Below are 18,783 nucleotides of genomic sequence, written 5' to 3' on the forward strand. Positions count from 1 at the left end.
TTTGTTTATTATCTACACTGATTCCTTCTTTGCCTTATTTTTTGTTTTTTATTTATGTTTTTCGTTATTTTTAAATACTAATTTATATGAGCATCATACGATTGGCGGCATTTTTTATGCTTCACCTATTTTGGCAACATTTCAAAAATAACAAATAATTAAAAAGCAGCAGTATTACTTTCCGAATTTACGCACGTTTAGACTTTCCTAAGCGTATTTTTTAAAATTTCGTGTTTTAACAAATTTGTCAAAATTTATCTATAACACATTGCTGGCGTTTGTAGACTACAACCACCATGCAACACCTACTCAGTGCGGCTAGAAAATTTCAATTGCAAGCGACAAGCTACAAATTTATGCTATGCGTGTACGGATAGTATTCGGGTTCGAAATTTCGTTAATGCCAATGCAAAAAAATGTTATTTTATTTTTTCGAAAAATGCTGTCGGGAAAGCTTTTCTATCTAATTATTTCTTTTTAAGCTCCTAAATGTAGGCTATACTGTGTATAGAGACGGCGTGTCATAGCACACGTAGCTTATTTTTTTTTTTACTTTTTGTCTAATTTTTATGCTAACATACATTCAACTGAAACGTGCCAAAAACACTCAAGATGTATAAAAATAAATATTTTAAGAAATATCTGCAAATATTTTCGGCTGACACTTATGTTATTGTGAGATTTTGTTATGAAAAAGTGTGCGGGTTTATGTTTTTTTTTTTTTTTGTTAAACTTTGGTATAAATTTTTATTTTTTGTTAATTTTTAAAGTTTCGTATTTTTTTTTTATTTTTGATTCGATAGAAAATTATTATTATTTGTAATTTTTTATATAATACTGTATTGAAATTTTTTCTTTAAATTTGTAATTATTATTTTTTTTTCATTTAATTTTAAATTTCTTTGGTTTTTCATATTTATTTAATTTTTGTATACATATTTTTTATTTTTTTTTTTTAATAGTTATCTATTTTTTAAGTTTTTCATATATTTTTAATTTTTTTATATTCTTTTTTCAATTATTATCTATTATTTTTAATTTTCGTTTTTTTTTATAATTCTTCGATTTTTTTATAAGTTTTCGTTTTTTTTTTAATTTTTATAAATTTTAAAATTGCGGTTTATTTATCTGATTTTTTTTTTGGAATTCATCATAAATAATATTTTTCGTATTAAGTTTGAATTGAAATTTCCATAAAACCTATAGCATGCGAAAACGGACCTTCGGCCATTGACGTGAATAACGCATTTAATTTTAACTTTTTTTCCCAAAAATTTTATACGCAGTACAAAAAGGCTCAAAGTATACATTATAGCATTAAGTATCCAGTAATGAAAAAATTTAAAAAATACATAACTTTTGTATGTACAAAATTTCCGCATGCCACTTTTCGCGGTGACGCCACAACCGCATTTCCACATTATAAGTAAATTCTAAGATACGCAACCAATTTAGCTTCTTTAGTCAGCTTTTCTTCGACGTACTAGTTACTCGTCACTTTTACAACACTTCTCGTCCATTTTCACCACTTACTGTAACACGCTGGAATTTCTGCTGCCTCACATAATATTTATACATATTTATGCAACCACAATTCTTTGGCTTCCTTTTAAATTATTACCAAACACCGTTGGCCGCCTTCGGTGCACCTTCTGCCAAAACTATGTACACACTCACCTCATTTCCCTTAGCGTGTTTTGTAAACATTTACCTTTTCCACTGTTTGCCTCATCATTGTGCGCTGGCGTTGCAGGCTTGCCGCCTGAGGTCACCGCTTATTTCGCTTGTGCTGGAAGCGTACAATTTAACTCTTTAGTATATTTCCCTCTTCACGCTGTACAAACTAATTAATTTGCTGGCTTTGTGTGAAAATTTCACAGAATATGCAATAAAGTTGGCTCCCGTGGCTATTACATAGTTCTAGCAAAATTTGCCTGACCTCTCTCTAGATAATTATTGCTTATTCATAATTTTTTGCGCTTTTCCTTCTGTGTCTGTGGACTAAAAAAAAATCTAACCCACTTTTGACGTCAATTTATTGCTACGTTTTTCTTGCTTTTCATTTTATTTATTTTTGTTTTTCTTTTATTTTATTTTTCTATTTTTAATTTTTTTTTTTTATTTATTTATTTTTTTTTTATTTTTTATTTTTTTTATATTTTTTTTTTGCAATTCTCACTTTGTTTTCCCGTTTTTCTTCCAATCGTAAAATTGTATAAACACACGTGTCTGACAGCATGTCTTTTCTACAAATTTGCTCCTTACAAAACGTATGTGAACAGCACATACATATGTATGTATGTAAGTGTGTGTATTTGTTTTCCTTTTTCTGAGCGTTTGCACCTGTATGCATATTTTTAGCCATTGCAAATTTTCTACTTAATTTATTTTAGTAACAACATGTGGCTTCTTAGTACTTTTCTAGCGTTCGCTATTTCTTTTTGCGCCCTTCGTGCTTCAATTGGCAGACCTCCATCGATTTTCTATTGTCTTTTATATACATACATGTATAACCGTTGTTTTTGTACATTACTTTTTGCCATTATGACGCTCACGTTTTATTTTTGTAGTAACTGTTGCCACGATCAACAGGATCGCGTGACAGAACATCAGTTGATGTTTTCGTTGCATTTAAAATGGCTTGCAAAACATATAAACATGTTTAAATTGGCAGCGATTTCGATTAGCTCTCTTTTTTATTTACTCGAATGCAAATCTCTATATTATCCATAGTTAAGTAATGCGCTGATGCTCACAAAGAGATGGCATGAGTGTAATACTTATGATCAGCAGCTATGTCTCTGCTGCCATATCGATAACGCGTTTCCAGCTCTTCTGAAAATATGTATTTAATAACAAATTTTAATCTAAATACAAAATATGTCTAAAAATATTTATACTTCTCCAACCCCTTATCGTCCTTAACTTATTATCACGTTTTAGTTAACCTACAAATTATCAGATTCCTCAATAGCGCCTCTTAAAGTACACATAAATTCCATTCAATATCTGCATTCTTGCTATATTTAGCTGCAAATTGATTTCATATGCGTGCTGTCTATTTTTGAACCCACATATGCATATATGTATGTATGTATATGTATAACACTAGTTCCGATCGCTTCAATGGCTCTGATAAATAGTGGCTTATTTTTATCACAAACGCGGTGACGTCGCAAGTATATACATACATATCGCAATCTTGTGATCTATCTTTAGACGTGTTAATATGCTAAACATGATGCTTCTTCCCTCTACAAACGAATACAAATACAAATAATCATAAATTTAAGTTTCACGAAGTGTTTTGTCACGATCACATGTCATTAGCGCTCTTTAAGGCAGCCGCCGCGCTTATATATATGTACATATATACAGACAAACTATACAATATATTAGACTATACAATAACAAAAAAGTACAACAATCAGACATGATAGTGTCTGCCTCAATAGGTGTGCAGCAGTTTATTGAGCGAATTAGACAAAAGTATTGAGTATTTATACTTTGATACGCTGCCTATTATCGTAGAGCAATATCGCTAATTGACTGATAAAAGAAAAAGTCGAAGAAATTTTGATAGCCTAGAAAGAAAGCAGCTTTACGTTGCTTTTGTTATTTTGCTATTTTTAATAACAATAAATGCACACGAGTGCCATGAATTATTTATTACTTTTATATCAAGCGATAATTAAACAGGGTTCGTTATTTAAACAACCATCAAATAACGAAAACCAAATTATTCTGACTGTAGTACACACAACAGGTTGTTGCTTAGCTAATTTGCTTAAATAAATACATAAAGGTTGCCATTATATATTATTTCAACTAAATATATGCAAATTTGTAATTAGCTAAGCGACGTTTTGTCTAACTGACGTCTGCTGATCACAGCCAAATATAATATAATCGATCACTTTCAATGAAACGCCTTTGTAAGCAAACATAACAGTGTGTACACACTGTATCACATAATTACCTAATTATCATGCGCTCATGTGATTTTTACAATTCAAACTATAAAGTAATTATACAGTCGCAATGTCCACAAAAGCATTATAAAAGTGTCCGATAAGAGCGCAGAATGTAGTAGGTTTTCGCTAAGTAACGCTAACTGCCATTTTATACCAACACCAGTTAAGACAGCACAGCTTTTTTTCGCATTTGATTGACGTTGATCGGTATTTTTTGCTGGATTTCAATTTCCTGTCTTTATTTGTAAGCAAAACAATTTTTCCAGTCAGCCCTAACATTCACGTACTGTTTTTTTTTTAGTGTGAGCCAATTTATTATTTAAATATTTGTTGCAAATCAAGAAAAAAAGTAAGATGAGCAATGGCTGCTTTAAACCAAATTGTTTAAACTAACTTAATTCACACAAATGTGCTAAAAATTCATATTTTTATCGCAACACAATTAACACTTGTTTAAGCCAATCTTGCATTTTTTTATACAAATTTATATGGTTTTTTAATGCTAAATTTTAAGCTTTATTTTTTCGCTATTTTTGCTTTTTGCAACGCCCCTTTAAGTACGCTATATTTGGCTTTAGAAATTGTTCTTTTAAAAAATAAGTGGGAAATCAGTGTTTATTTAAAGGGAGGGTCGTGGCAAGCTAGGCAAGAATTAATTTATTCAAGTGTCCATCTCCAGTGTATTTACCTCAGCCAACACTCGTAAATTTGTTTAAATACCACTTAAGATATTTTCCACTCATCACTGCCATAAGTGCTGTTCAATAAGTTTTAATTAATTATATTATTGTTTTGCTCTTTGCTATTCGCCTTCATATCAGTCAGTAAAGATTTGTGCAGACATGAATTCTCCATGCTGTTCTTAAGTTTACTTTAAACCGTTTTATTGGTTAGTTTTACTAATGAACTGAAATTATTGGCAGTGTTCTGTTCTCAAATATACACGAGTACAAAGGTATATCACTGTCTACTAATATAATTTATTTATTAAATAAATTTGATTTCTGTAATGTCCACGCGTAGCGCAACAATATGCGCTCACGAAAAACGCCAGCTGCCGCAAGCCCATTAAATAATACAAATACGTGGAGGGCTGGCGCTGGCGACATTGACATTGCTTGAAGCGTCTGTTGATGTCTTTATTAATAGCGTTTGTGCTAACTAATTATTTTTTGAAAATCTCTCCTTGCAACATTTTACAAATTATTTATTACAATTTAATTGCTCTTGGCCTCAGTGTTTGCTTGCGGGTAGACAAGTCTGCCTGCCTACCTGTGTCTTCGCGCTTCACTAAACGCTTTTAATGAGTTCGTTTGCGTACCATTTGCTTAGAAACTTTTCTAGCTGATATTAGATGTTTCATTGCACCATAACAATTTAAATAATTTCGTTGCAAATTAAGCAGCAGTACAGGAATGATGAATTTATATAAATTAAGTGAAAATAATGTGCGCTTATTTGTCAGCCAGAGAAGTGCGCCAATTCTTATCGCATGCGATATATTTTCTGACGTGCAAGATTTTTGCTTTTCAATCCAAATTGCAAATTGCTCATGGAAATCAAGATTTCGCAGAAAATCAATATTTCTCTGCGCATTAAATATGCTGGCGTTGACACAAGCGGTATTTGTTTTTTTCTTTTTATGTTCTTCCTGTGCATTTGATTATTATCTCTTAATAAAAGCTAGAGTCCGCAATGCAAATATTGTTTTGTAATAATTTTGTAAAACGTTTAGCTGCAGATAGATTGCATTTGTTCGGTACTGTTTGCTCGCTCACTCATTACTCGTAATTAATTTTCGACAGTTTTCTTAATTACGCGCCGCAAATCAAAGCGCATTTTTCATGCGACCCAACACAAACCGAAATTTGTCTACCTTTGATTCTCAATAGTTTATTTATTTTGGCCCATAGCAATTTAAGACGCTTTCAGCCAGCGGGCGTTAGCTAAAGTGCTGCTTCGGCGAGCACAAGAAGCGGCGGGTGTGTGGTGAGTCGTAATGATTTTCACTCTTTTTTTACACTATATGCTGCTTGAATGCAAAAAATTGCATTGCAAAAGAAAACACAATCGCACTGTTGGGAGAAAAAATGAAGAAGTGCATTCGTCGTGTGGCATTCGTTGCCGTTTGCGCTGCTTGGCGCAGTTGCTCTTCATTGACGACAATCGAAGATCGGTTTTTTTATTTATCTAACGCTCAGATAACTTTGATTTCTGCTCGTTTTTTCATCTTTCACTAATCAAACGTCATGCCGATTGCTTAGAGCGCACTCAAGGAAAAATAAAAAAATGTTCGCTTAGCCGATACTAGAAAGAACTAAAAAAATCTACAAAGGAGCAGTTGCCGTGCGAAAGCAATTATTGTGGCTGACAGCGAGTCCCCCGTGATTTGCCAAAGCAGCATTGCAGTAGTTTCCGCTGGTCGTCAATGCAATTAACTCGTACATTTAGTGCAACTGCAACGGTCCATTTTTTATAATTTGTTTTATAGTGCTCACGCGCGTGTCCCTGTGTTGTTGGTATCGTTTTGGTCGCTTAATAAGGCGATTAAACTAGGTCAAAACCAAATTGTTAAGTGAAGTGGCTTGCGGTGTGCAAAAAAAGCATTACAGAAAGCAGACGAAATTGTGTCATAGCAATTGAAAATTTTTAAAAACGCCAAAGTCAAGTTAAAAAGTAAAGCAGCATCAATTCGAAAAAATTGCGACACTTTAAAACGCTTCCAAAGCGTTACTTAGCAAACCAAACTATTTAAAAAAAAGTAATTTTTCTCCGCTCGTGCGTAATCGTTTCGACGATTACATAGTAAACGCCTTCAAAGTGATCAAAACGGGGCGCCCGCGTAAAATAATAAAAATCGTGCGTAAGAAAAAGAAAAATGGCAGCGATGGCACCAGTGAAACGGACACCGAAAGGCGTAGTTCCACCACATCGCTGACCACAACTACCCGCTCTTTTGACACAGACGATGATAATGGTAATAATAGTATTGGGGATAAGTCAAAATCTGTTGGTCTGATACGCGTTTCTTCCGCCGGCGCTGCATTAACAAAGCTCCCAAATACTACAGCAAATGCATCCGGTGTTAGCTTACAGAAGAAGCCGCCCATTGCGGCGGAGACGCTCAAAGCGAAGCTACTTAGTAAACAAAATGCATGTGATAGTACCGACACAACAACTAGTAGCGAGACAACAACGACCACAACAACTACGACATCCAGTGATACGTCGTCCAGCAGCAGCGGCAAACGCGCGCCGCCACTATCAAAAGTGAATGGCCTCCTAAGCCGCACCAACTCGAAGCAATATGATCCAAGTAATATGCGGAGAATAATAGAAATAGCGCAAATTTGCGTGAAAACAAGCGAGCAGCACAAAATGAAGATTTTTTTTGTGGAATACAAAATCAAATGTGTTGATTTAATTGCAAAAAATCTTAATAATCATAATCGATATACATACAGCAACCAAAGCATCGATTTTCGATAAGTTCTTTAAGCTGTCATTGCTATCTCCAGTATATAGAAATTATAAGAAATAGAAAATTTTACGAATTGTGTCTATAGCAATCGTTAAAGCTAAAAAATTTTAAAGATTTGTAATGGAAATCTTCTAAAATACGATTGTGTTATGTATTTACACATGCACTTTGCACATTTTGCAGCTGCTAATTAATTTTCGCACAAATTGTGATAATTGCTTTTAAGCTGCGCCAGCATTTAGACAAATAATTTCATACTAAATTTTTATATTATAACAATCTACTTTAGTGGTGTTATCTCTCGAGTGCGGCGCTACCTCACACTATTTGCAAGTTGTTTTGACCAACTTTTAAACGCTGTCTTCTTACGGTCGCCGCCAGCTTTGACAGCTTCTCTAATGCTGAATATTTACCACGGCTCATAAAATGTTTATCATTTATTTACCGTTCATGCTGTTTATTATTTTACACTATTTGCTGACATTCATTGCGCGTTGAGCAGGAATAGTTGAGTTTACTGCTACTATTAAACTATTTTGCAACTGGTTATAGTAATAATTTTTATTTTAACAAAATATTTGTTTTTTTTTTTGTTATTTTATTACGTCAAAAATTAATTCTTAATATAGAATACTATAATGTAATTTTTTTTATTCAACAAATTAATAGTTAATTCTATTTGGAAAAAGTGTGATCATTGTATAAAGTATGCTCACATAGCAATTACCCATAAGTAGCTGCAGTTATCGATTTTCGATAATCTTAATTTTATAACAATTGTTTGTACATAGTATATGTAATGTATTTAGCAAAATATATGTATGTACTTACCAAAATATATACATACATATACATCTTTTACTCTACTTTCAATAGCACACTCAATTCTTCATCACCTTGACAGGTGCACATGAAAAAAGTGACAATCACAACCTTCGCTTTCTACTTTAAGATACTGAAAAATGTTGTAATTTTGCCAAATTTAATTGAAATCAAAATATTTGCCGAAAACAGGAAAGTAAAAAGTAAAAAAAAAGAATGATTGTTGACTTTATCGTACAAAAAATATACCACAACTTTTATAGCAATTAAAAAATTTAAATTTACTACTTTTTAGCATAATTAGCTTACTGCAGCTGTCATACAAACTCGCTAGCTGTTTACTGCGGTATTTGGATTGACAGTTTAAATGTCAAAGCTAAGGGCAGCATGCATTGAGGAAGGGAATAAATACATGTCAACACCTGCCACAGCTGTTTTAAAGCAGCAAGTTAAATAAAAACATAAACCATTGAAATAGCAGAGGAAGAGGCATTGCAAAACACTGCTTTCTCTTCGGTCTTGCTTCCTTCAATGAGATTTGATTGACACATACTTGCCATTGGGTTCAGAGGCAAACGCCCACCCACCCGCATACTGCAAGCAATAGCATTACGCTGTATTTTTTTTCTATTCAACGACAACTGTTCACTCGTGTTTTACAGTGTGTGCACGCAATTTTTTTTGCTGCCATCTAACTTACACAACAACTTGTCTGGTTTATACAACTTAAAGCATGTGTTTACTCGTGTTCCAAAATTAGCTTACTGTTTTTGTATTTGATCACTCACTGTATTTTATCAGCGAGGCGAAATTAAATTCTTTGTTAACACTTTTGAGACACTGAGTACACAATATATGCGTGTGCATAAACATAACACTAAGGCTTTTGTCTGAAATAGTAGCAAATTTAGCGGCCTAGAATTTCTTACTTTTATTACATGCAACTTTGTAGGCATGTTGGTGCTTTTGAAGTGTAAACAAATGATAATAAATGCAAATAGCGATTATTCTTCATACAAAGGTGTATATTTATCAAGCGTATTAATCTTCTGAGATTTCCATTGGCAAACAGACACATACGTACAAGTAATGCAATAAAAATGAAAGCCAAGAAATGGCAGTAATATTTGTGGCGATAAGCGTACTACTACATAAAAGTAGCTACAGAAACAAAGCCAGCCACTGTCGAGAGTAAATTTATTATAACTTTTATTTTTTATTACTATAATGCTATTGTTGAGAATTTACTGCAGTAGCTTGTTAAAGGCGGGCAATTAACGAAGGAAATCTATTTTTTTATGCTTTTGCTAATGGTAGTAAATGTGTGTTTATGACTTTGTTTTTAGCAACGCTCCAATTTTCACTTGGCAACCAAATTAGTACATGAAAAGTAAAAGAAAAATTAATATTGCTGATAACCAGTTGCGTAAACACCTCATTTTTTTTTTTTTGCGCTGCTCGCTCGCAAAATTATAAATAAGGCGAAAAATATAGCAAAAAAGTAAACAATTACTATTTGTAACCAATGACCATTTCTTTTCACCACGCACTTTGCTCTACGCGCGCTATGTCTTAAACCCTGTCACCCTGCCACCATGCTGCTAAAGGTATGCGTCAGCTAATTGGTAAATTAAATGGTCTGTGGCCTGAACATAGCGTTGCGAATTCTATACCCAAAGAAATCGATCCAACGAAAGAGAAACTGGAAGGTGCCTGGGAGACGATAGGTAATTTGATGAAGTGTGTCTTGCCTTTAAGACCGCAGCAACTGTGTTTTTGTGAAATTTGTTTCTAAAATAATATTTTCAAAAATCGTTGTATGTTAAAAATATCCGGGTATATATTGTATGTATACAAATAAATAAATATTCCTTAAGTTAAGCGTTTGATCGCTTGATAAATGCAATTTTCGATTTTCGTTGATATTACTAATATGACAGCAATTTTGTGTACGTACAGATGTAGATATAAGTATACCTTTAGCACTATTTTACCAAAATATGTTTTACAAGTTTCAATAGTAGATACTCAGCTGAGAAACATAAAAATTAGAAACTTTTTATATTAGTATTAGTGCTTACGTGTTATAGAAACTTGTGCCTTACTTAGAAAAACTTTCAGTTAATTGTTGTGTTGTATATTTTTTTGTTCCACATATTATTTATAACATTATTAACACATTTACTCAATTTTTTCAATCCTCCAGGCAGAGATGGTTCCAAGATTACAACAGTCGTCGCCACACCTGGCCAAGGTACTGACCGTGTGCAAGAAGTTTCCTACACAGATACCAAGGTGATCGGCAATGGTAGCTTTGGCGTGGTCTTTCAAGCGAAGTTATGCGATACCGGCGAGCTGGTAGCTATCAAGAAAGTTTTACAAGACAGACGATTTAAGGTAAGCATTTGCTTAGCAAGATAAAACTAATTCCTGCTTAAATATAATATAACTAACTAATTGCTGTCATTTTTTTTCTTTCCCACAGAATCGTGAATTGCAAATTATGCGCAAACTGGAGCATTGTAACATTGTAAAACTTTTGTATTTTTTCTATTCGAGTGGTGAAAAGGTGAGTATCTATTTTTCAAGAAATCAAACATTTTCCACACTATTTTCATTAACTTATGAACGCACACACGCGCCACAACTAACAACAACTACACATTAATAAAATAATTTACCAAAAAATGCATAAAATGTACTAAACATAACGCCCGCACCGATTTATCCACCATACCACTCTACCTCATATGGCCAGCAGCTAGCAACACTACAATCAGTGGAAATGTGTCATATGATGTGTGTTTAATAATTTCGCTGCAAACATGCGCAGTTCAAAGATCTATTAATTGACAACAACAACAACAACGTATATGAATGCACGTTTGTTTGGTCAACTTTAACCACATTACTGCAATAATCATCACATTTTCGTGGACCTTTCTACTTTTTAGTTTCCTTTCTCAATTATTTCATACAATATGCCACGCCCACCTATGCCTATCAATATTTTAAGTTTGAAAACTAATATATCAATTCTTTTTTTATATTTATAATTATATGTACAACTATAAACTGCGCTTTGTAACGCAAAAAATGCATTTCGAAAAACAATCGAATTTCGAAAATATAAAATTTACAAAAATTGTACGAAAATTTTTGTACGCGCAAATTTCTAAAAATTGTTTTCAACTTTCCAATACAACTCTAAAAACAAAAATATAAATCAAACTAAAAATGCAGTTAGCCGAATTCCCGATCGATATTGGCATCTTCGCCAGTGTCCTTAAACCGCAGGTAGCTAAAAAGTGTTACATGCAAAAAATAAATCAAACAAATATGTAAAATATCAAATATCTTAGATACTCATCTCATCGATAAGATAACAAAAAAAAAATATTACGAAACAAAAGTTACTAAATTAAACAGCAGCTACGACGACTGTCGCAACAACAGCAAACATAAATAAAACGTATAACTCATGTCATCACGACATTAGTTTTGTTGATGCTAACTAAAAATTCTTTAAATTACTGCTATACTACTGTAAAAGCTTGTTGCAGTAAAAATGTGATAAAAATTTACAAACTGCATTGTATATAAAAGTACACACTGCTTGCAATTTTTCTACTACGCTCCCCACACATGATAATTAACTTACTGCTCGCGTCGCTGTAAAATTAATACAAACAAAAATTAAAAGAAAAACTTGAAATTTCAAAATGTAAATATGCAATACATAAAACTAGTGGTAATTGCCAGCTACTACACGGCGTAATAATATTCGAAAATTATCTTACATACTCCCCACATTTTTTCACCATCCTAACCGATTTAAAAGTGTTTTCGTTTTTTATCAATCGTTTTTATCATACGCCAGTCGCTAAATGTGCACTAATTCTGTGGCTGTTCTGCATTTGATTACTAAACAGTTATCTAATAATTGCATATGTTCCCGTTTTCTCTTTTACCACAGCGTGATGAGGTATTTTTGAATTTAGTTCTCGAATATATACCAGAAACCGTATACAAAGTGGCACGTCAATATGCCAAAACCAAGCAAACGATACCAATTAATTTTATACGGGTGAGTAAACATGTTGTTTTTCTTTTATTTACATTTATTTCTTCATTATATAGAAAAGTTATTTTATATATCGTATTTTTCTGATAATATTTATTTACTTACTTTAGCTTAACCTACAAAAATCAATAAGAGTTGAAAAAATATATATTTTTTAGACTGCCTTAGAATAAAAAACTATTTATACATATATTTATTGTTATTAATACATGTATTTTATATAACATATTTATATTTATAAAAATATATTTTTAAAAAATTTTAATTTATTTTATTGTTTATATTTTGTTATTGATATTTTTATCTATTTTTTTTTATTTTAATTTTTATTTTTATTTTTTATATTCATAAATATTTATATCTAATGCCCGCCTTCATTATTTCACCCGCAGCTCTATATGTATCAACTATTCAGAAGTTTGGCTTACATCCATTCATTGGGTATCTGTCATCGTGATATCAAACCGCAAAATCTACTCTTGGATCCAGAGACGGCTGTGCTGAAATTGTGCGATTTTGGCAGCGCCAAGCAACTATTACACGGCGAACCGAATGTATCATATATTTGCTCGCGGTATTATCGTGCACCGGAATTAATATTTGGCGCCATTAATTACACTACAAAAATTGGTGAGTTTCCAAAATATATATATTTTCGATAAAAAAAACAATCAAAGAAATGTGCTGATTATTGTTTATAACCAAACATCAATTTTATTATCCTTTCTTTTCTTTCTCTCCTCTAGATGTGTGGAGCGCCGGCTGTGTATTAGCTGAATTACTACTCGGCCAACCAATTTTCCCCGGCGATTCTGGTGTCGATCAATTGGTTGAGGTCATCAAAGTTTTGGGCACACCGACACGAGAACAAATACGCGAAATGAATCCAAATTACACGGAATTCAAATTTCCACAAATTAAGAGTCATCCATGGCAGAAAGTAAGTGCTAAAAATATAATTACTTTAATTTAATATGTAATATATAGTTGTAAGCAGTTAGTCATTGAAGTTCAAAGTAATCGAAAGTCGATAACTCCAGATGCGTAATTGTAACGTGAAATTAATGTAAACAAATAGAAAAATGTGAAGTTTCGCAAAAAATTGCATGTAAACATTCGGCAAATGTACCGGAAAAACAATTATATATTTTATATTTGTTAGCTCCGAATTTCGTGCGTACTTGCTCATCAATTATTGATTATCGAGTTTCGACTATTTTTGCAATTACAATTTTAATCTATTTCACTTAGTGTAGCCAGTGTATGCAGTATTTATTTAATTGCTGCCTTGTACGTATGTATGTTTCATTGTTAGTCGAAATTAGTATCTGACTCTTAGGCTTTCGTTAAAATCATGTTCTATTCTATTTTACGCCACCCATCACCAAACAACAAGCAGCGAACCACCCACATCATTCACTCCACAATTTTATTTGACTTGTTCCCCTTCTCTCTCTGCCACTTTACTATAGTTTGCACATCCATATTATATATAATATTTTTCCATTTGCGCTCTAGTTAGAAAATTTGTAATATTCCATTCGCCTTCAAATTGTCTATTTGTATACAACTATTTGTTTTTGTATTTGTGTTTAACTGAAGTGTGAACTATTTGCAGTCACTACTTGAACGTAGCCAATTTTCAAGCGCCCTAAACCAGAAGCAACGTTGGAGAGTAAGCAAAAAAAACTAAAACCGAACCGAACACGCCGACATAACAACAATAAGCAAAATTTTCTAGTTAACACACACAAGTAAACAAACTAAAATCACAAAAAATATACAAAAAAAAACTTGTACAAGCACAAGTGCAGTACGAAAAGCTCAAGAACCTAGTACTTTGAAGATAAGTTCAAAAGCAAAAGAAACCAAAAAATTGTGAAACTGAACAAAAGCAAATTAGTGGCTTACTTACCACCTCCTCTAACTGTCGGTATCGATTTAAATATTTACCTTAACTTAACGTTTCATACACTTAAATTGTATTGTTTTCACTACTGAATTGGCTGCCTCATGACTGACTACGCTAACTTTCTAAAAATAACTATCGATTGGCTGTGTTTTTTCGTTAATTTGATTTTCCTTTTGACTTGAAAACAAAAAATTGAAATGTATCGTCCGCTTTGAAAACAATTGAATTAATAATATGTATGAATTTGTATGTACGTGCGTGTGTGCGTGCGCATACTACGCGTTGCTTCCACAATATCGGCTCACACTGCAATTAATCCACATACAAGCCAGCAGCGCGCCTACATTTCGCCGTTCCGTGTCACCTGCTGACCCTAGCATATACTCGAGTGCGTGTGTCATGTGGGAAATTGCTGTAAATACATTACAAATATTTGCATACTTTATTCATTTACTATCTGTTTTGTTTAACTTAACCTCACTTAGCAACAATGTCACAAATTATCCTTCTAGAGTTTTGTGCAAACGGTCAAGTTGCGCTACTCTGTCACGCCTATCATGTTTTCTCACATCCAACGTTCAAATATGGGGGGGAAATGGAAATATTATAGTTTTTGTTTAATTTCCCTACTTACACCTCAGATGTATACACATGTATAAATTATGAACATATTTAAGCAGCCACGACTTTCTCATGTGTGTAGAAAGACTGCATCTGGCTTTTAGAACAAACTTTTGCATAGCTATAAAATTCAAAAACAAAATTGAAAAAAGTTCAAGAATTAAAGTAAATAAAATAAATAATCATAGCATACATTTAGGCGCATAAATGAAAACAGACACTTTTCACTATACAAAAAAAAATCATACATCATTACATTTTTTCAAAACTTTAATATACATTTCTCAAAGCACATTTCAGTCAAAAAATAAATTATTTTTTAGTTACTGTACATATTTATATAGTTGTAAACAAATGCTGAAGCTTACAATCCAGTTTGTTTTATTGGATTTGACGAAACCGTTCGCCCTTTTTCCAAACCAAGTTTTAATATAAACTGCGTTCCTACGTTTTTTCCTAATTTTGTATAGTTTTTGAAATGACAATTTTTCAAATTAAAAAAAAAATTATTTTTAATAAAAATTTCTTAATTTTTTCACTTATTTCTCATCCGCGCAGGTTTTCCGTATACGCACTCCGACAGAAGCTATCAATCTGGTATCACAACTGCTCGAGTACACGCCCAGTGCACGTATAACGCCACTAAAGGCGTGCGCACATCCATTCTTCGATGAACTGCGTCAAGAGGGCAACACTACATTGCCCAATGGTCGGCCTATGCCGCCATTATTTAATTTCACAGAGCATGGTAAGTGTGCGCAAAAGTCGCAAACATACATTAATTTCCAACTTTTCCAATATTGTGGATTTCAATATTTATTTGTGTCCGTTACGTTTTTACAGAACTATCGATACAGCCAAGCTTAATCCCACAATTGTTGCCAAAACATCTGCAAAATAACAGCGCAGGTCGACCGGTTGCCGGTGCTGGTGGCGAGGGTGCTTCTGGCTCAGCATCAAATCCGTCAAGTGGCGCCGGTACGCCAGGCGGCGCAACTTCCCAAGCAACTTCAGGTTAGTACTCTTTCGAAACTATGAAAATTCAAAAAACAAAAGCATAGAAAATACAAAACAAAAAAAACAAAAAACATTTGGCAGAAAAATTACATAAAGGACATTGTTAATTGTTAATTTTTGCGGTTTTATGTAAATTGTTGTTAGTTACTGTTACTACCTACACTTGTTCTGTGTTGTGGCCTTACCGAATTGTATTTACAACACTAAAAATTAAAACTGAGTGCACCTTCGCATGCTGCGGCGTTGCGATCGAAAATATTAAAAAATATAATGAAAACGCAAGAAAAATGTCGACGTTTTGTAGTATTTTTTAATTTGTAGCGGTTTTGGTTTTTCTGGTTTCGTATTCTATTATTTCTACGGAATTCTTTATTATTATCATTTATAAACAAAATTCACGGAAATTATGTAACTAAACATTCATTATTTTTAATATAACATACCCTTATCCATACATAATTTTTTATTTATGTATTTTTTTTATTTATTTATTATTTATTTTATTTTTCTTTAATTTTTTTTTTAATATTCTGCATATTTTTTATTATTACTATTATATTTTTTTCATTTACTTATTTCGTAAATTAATTAATATTGTTGTATTTAGTGTTAGCGTTTGTGCTTTCTTAATTTAAAACAGTTTGTAATATTTCACAATTGTACTTTATGTTTTCAGTATAAGTTTCTCAAGTAAAAAATTCAGTATCTTTTCCTCAATTTATTTTAGAATAGTGTAATTTTTGAAAAATTTTATTTTGCGTTTTAATTTATTGTAATTAAAATTTTTTGTTTTCCTTTTTTGTGTCTTTTTTTTTAATTATTTTTTTAATTTTTTGTTTTTTTTTCATTCATTTTTTATATTTATATGTTATTTTTTGTTTTATTTTTATATATTTTATCAATATATGTTAATTTTTTTTAATAAATATTATTTTTATTTGTTTAATTTTTGTTTAATATTTGTTGTTTGATGTTTTTTGTTTCTGTGTTGAGCATGTACTGTCCATATGTCAACTTCCTTTATTTTGTGAACTCACTCCATTACTACGTTAGACTAAAATTTCTACTTTTGTGTTTATATACTCCTTTCCCTTTCTTTATTTTATCTGAAAATATATATATGTTTGTATATTTTTATTTTTTTACAGATTCATAGTGGCATAGTTCTTTCTTACGTTATGTTATAATAATAAAATAATATAAAAAACAAACAAGATTTCTTTAACAATATTAAAAACAAAAACAAAAAATATAAAATTGTACCTATGCATAATAACATAGAGAAGCAAAAATAAAAAATAATTAAATCAAGAGCAAAAAGAAATAGCAAAGAAAAAGAAAGCAAGCACAACAATCACTATATCTATCTAAATATACATATATAATATATTTATATATATTTAGTAAAAAAGCAAAAAATATAAATTTAAATAAAGCAAAATTTCTGCAAAAAATATGTAATTATAAGCGAAGCACTGTAAGCAAGCAAAATTGCAACTTAGAAGCATAAGACGTAGCAGCAGAAAGCGGCACAAGCAAGCAACTATTTCTTAAAGCAAAAAAAAAAAAAACAAAAACAAACCAAAAACAAAAATAAGTAAAGTACAGCGCGCAATTAAGCAGCAAGAAAGCCGTACTTCCAGTAAAAGAAGCGAAAATCTAAAGCAATTCTATAAATATATTCATAATTTTATGTAAAAAATTTGCATTAAATTTGTAGTTGATTTTTTAAACTTCTTTTTCTGTTTTGTATACGATTTTAAACTTTTACAATTGCGCTGCTATAATTCTGTTTTTATGAAAAGCTGGCGGAAATTATTAAAAACATACAAGAATGAAAACAAAAAAACTTTTTCGTTAATTTATGCAACTATTGCACAACATACACTCAGCCTCTGCACAAAATGCGTCCATTTTAGGAGTTATTGCAAAAGTTGACAATTTTGAAATTTTTCGTGAAACAAAAAAAAAACAAAAACAATTATGAAAAATTTTTAATTCAATAGTGTAGTTTTTGACTTCCATCCATATTTCGTGTTATTTCAAAGGTTGTCAATTTTAAAATTTTTTGCAAAAAAAAAAATTTATAAGCGCAATTTTTTAGCTACACACCGCGTTTGAAGTTGTAAAAGCTGAGGACCGTAGTTTGAAGTTGGAGCGCTTGTTGGAACCAGTTTGAGGCGTGAGAAATGTATCGATAAAAGTCGATAACTAACAGGGTAAACCACTGACTGATACTGATGTGGACCGCGGTGCCGTCAACAGAGCCTAGAAAATATTTCAAAGAATTATACAATTTTTCAACACTTAATCGCCCATGTAAAGTGAAAACACTCATATAGTCAAGCATCAGCTTAACGTAATAGCAAACAACTTAAGTGTGAAAATGCTTAATTTTAATGCGCACTCAATTATTAAGCCTGCGCACGTATGAGCTTTTTCACTATAGCAGAAATTAAAAAAAAAATATTTGTTTTTAATCACCACTTTATATTATATACCTAAACGCTCACACACAAACTATTTTATTTAACAAAAAATTTAATTATATTATGTAAACATATTTGCATGAAACGAAGAAGCTAGTTTTATATATAAAAAATATGTAAACATAGTTTTTTTTCGTTTGCCTTGTTTGCCTTATTTTAATTTTATTTAATTTTTTAACGCAAATTAAGTGAAACCATGTTGTAAATTTTAAAAGAAAATATATAGCGTGGAATTATTTGTTAAATACAATATACATTTAAAACAAAAACAAAAATATAAATGCTTTAAAAATAGAGAATTAAATTTATAATAATTATTATTTCTAATGAACAAACGACAAAAATATATGAAAAATTAAAAACACGTAAAAAAAATAAAAACA

The 18,783-nt window shown here is 31.6% G+C and overlaps 1 protein-coding gene across 5 annotated transcripts in view; it reads left to right on the forward strand.

The window, feature by feature from the left end:
- LOC105226184 (uncharacterized) overlaps positions 1-18,783 on the forward strand; it is a 64,391-nt gene that overhangs the window by 38,235 nt on the left and 7,373 nt on the right. For 2 of the 5 annotated variants that reach the window (XM_049455067.1, XM_049455068.1), the window contains 8 exons: positions 10,484-10,674; positions 10,763-10,846; positions 11,521-11,574; positions 12,254-12,364; positions 12,754-12,991; positions 13,108-13,301; positions 15,453-15,642; positions 15,738-15,908. In XM_049455067.1, the coding sequence (XP_049311024.1) occupies positions 10,484-10,674; positions 10,763-10,846; positions 11,521-11,574; positions 12,254-12,364; positions 12,754-12,991; positions 13,108-13,301; positions 15,453-15,642; positions 15,738-15,908 (1,233 nt within the window). Of the gene's footprint in view, positions 1-10,483; positions 10,675-10,762; positions 10,847-11,520; positions 11,575-12,253; positions 12,365-12,753; positions 12,992-13,107; positions 13,302-15,452; positions 15,643-15,737; positions 15,909-17,059; positions 17,893-18,783 lie in introns of those variants that run through there. The other 3 variants (XM_049455070.1, XM_049455071.1, XM_049455069.1) reach the window with 3 other exon arrangements.

Source organism: Bactrocera dorsalis, chromosome 4 (assembly GCF_023373825.1).
Source record: "Bactrocera dorsalis isolate Fly_Bdor chromosome 4, ASM2337382v1, whole genome shotgun sequence".
NCBI lineage: Eukaryota > Metazoa > Arthropoda > Insecta > Diptera > Tephritidae > Bactrocera > Bactrocera dorsalis.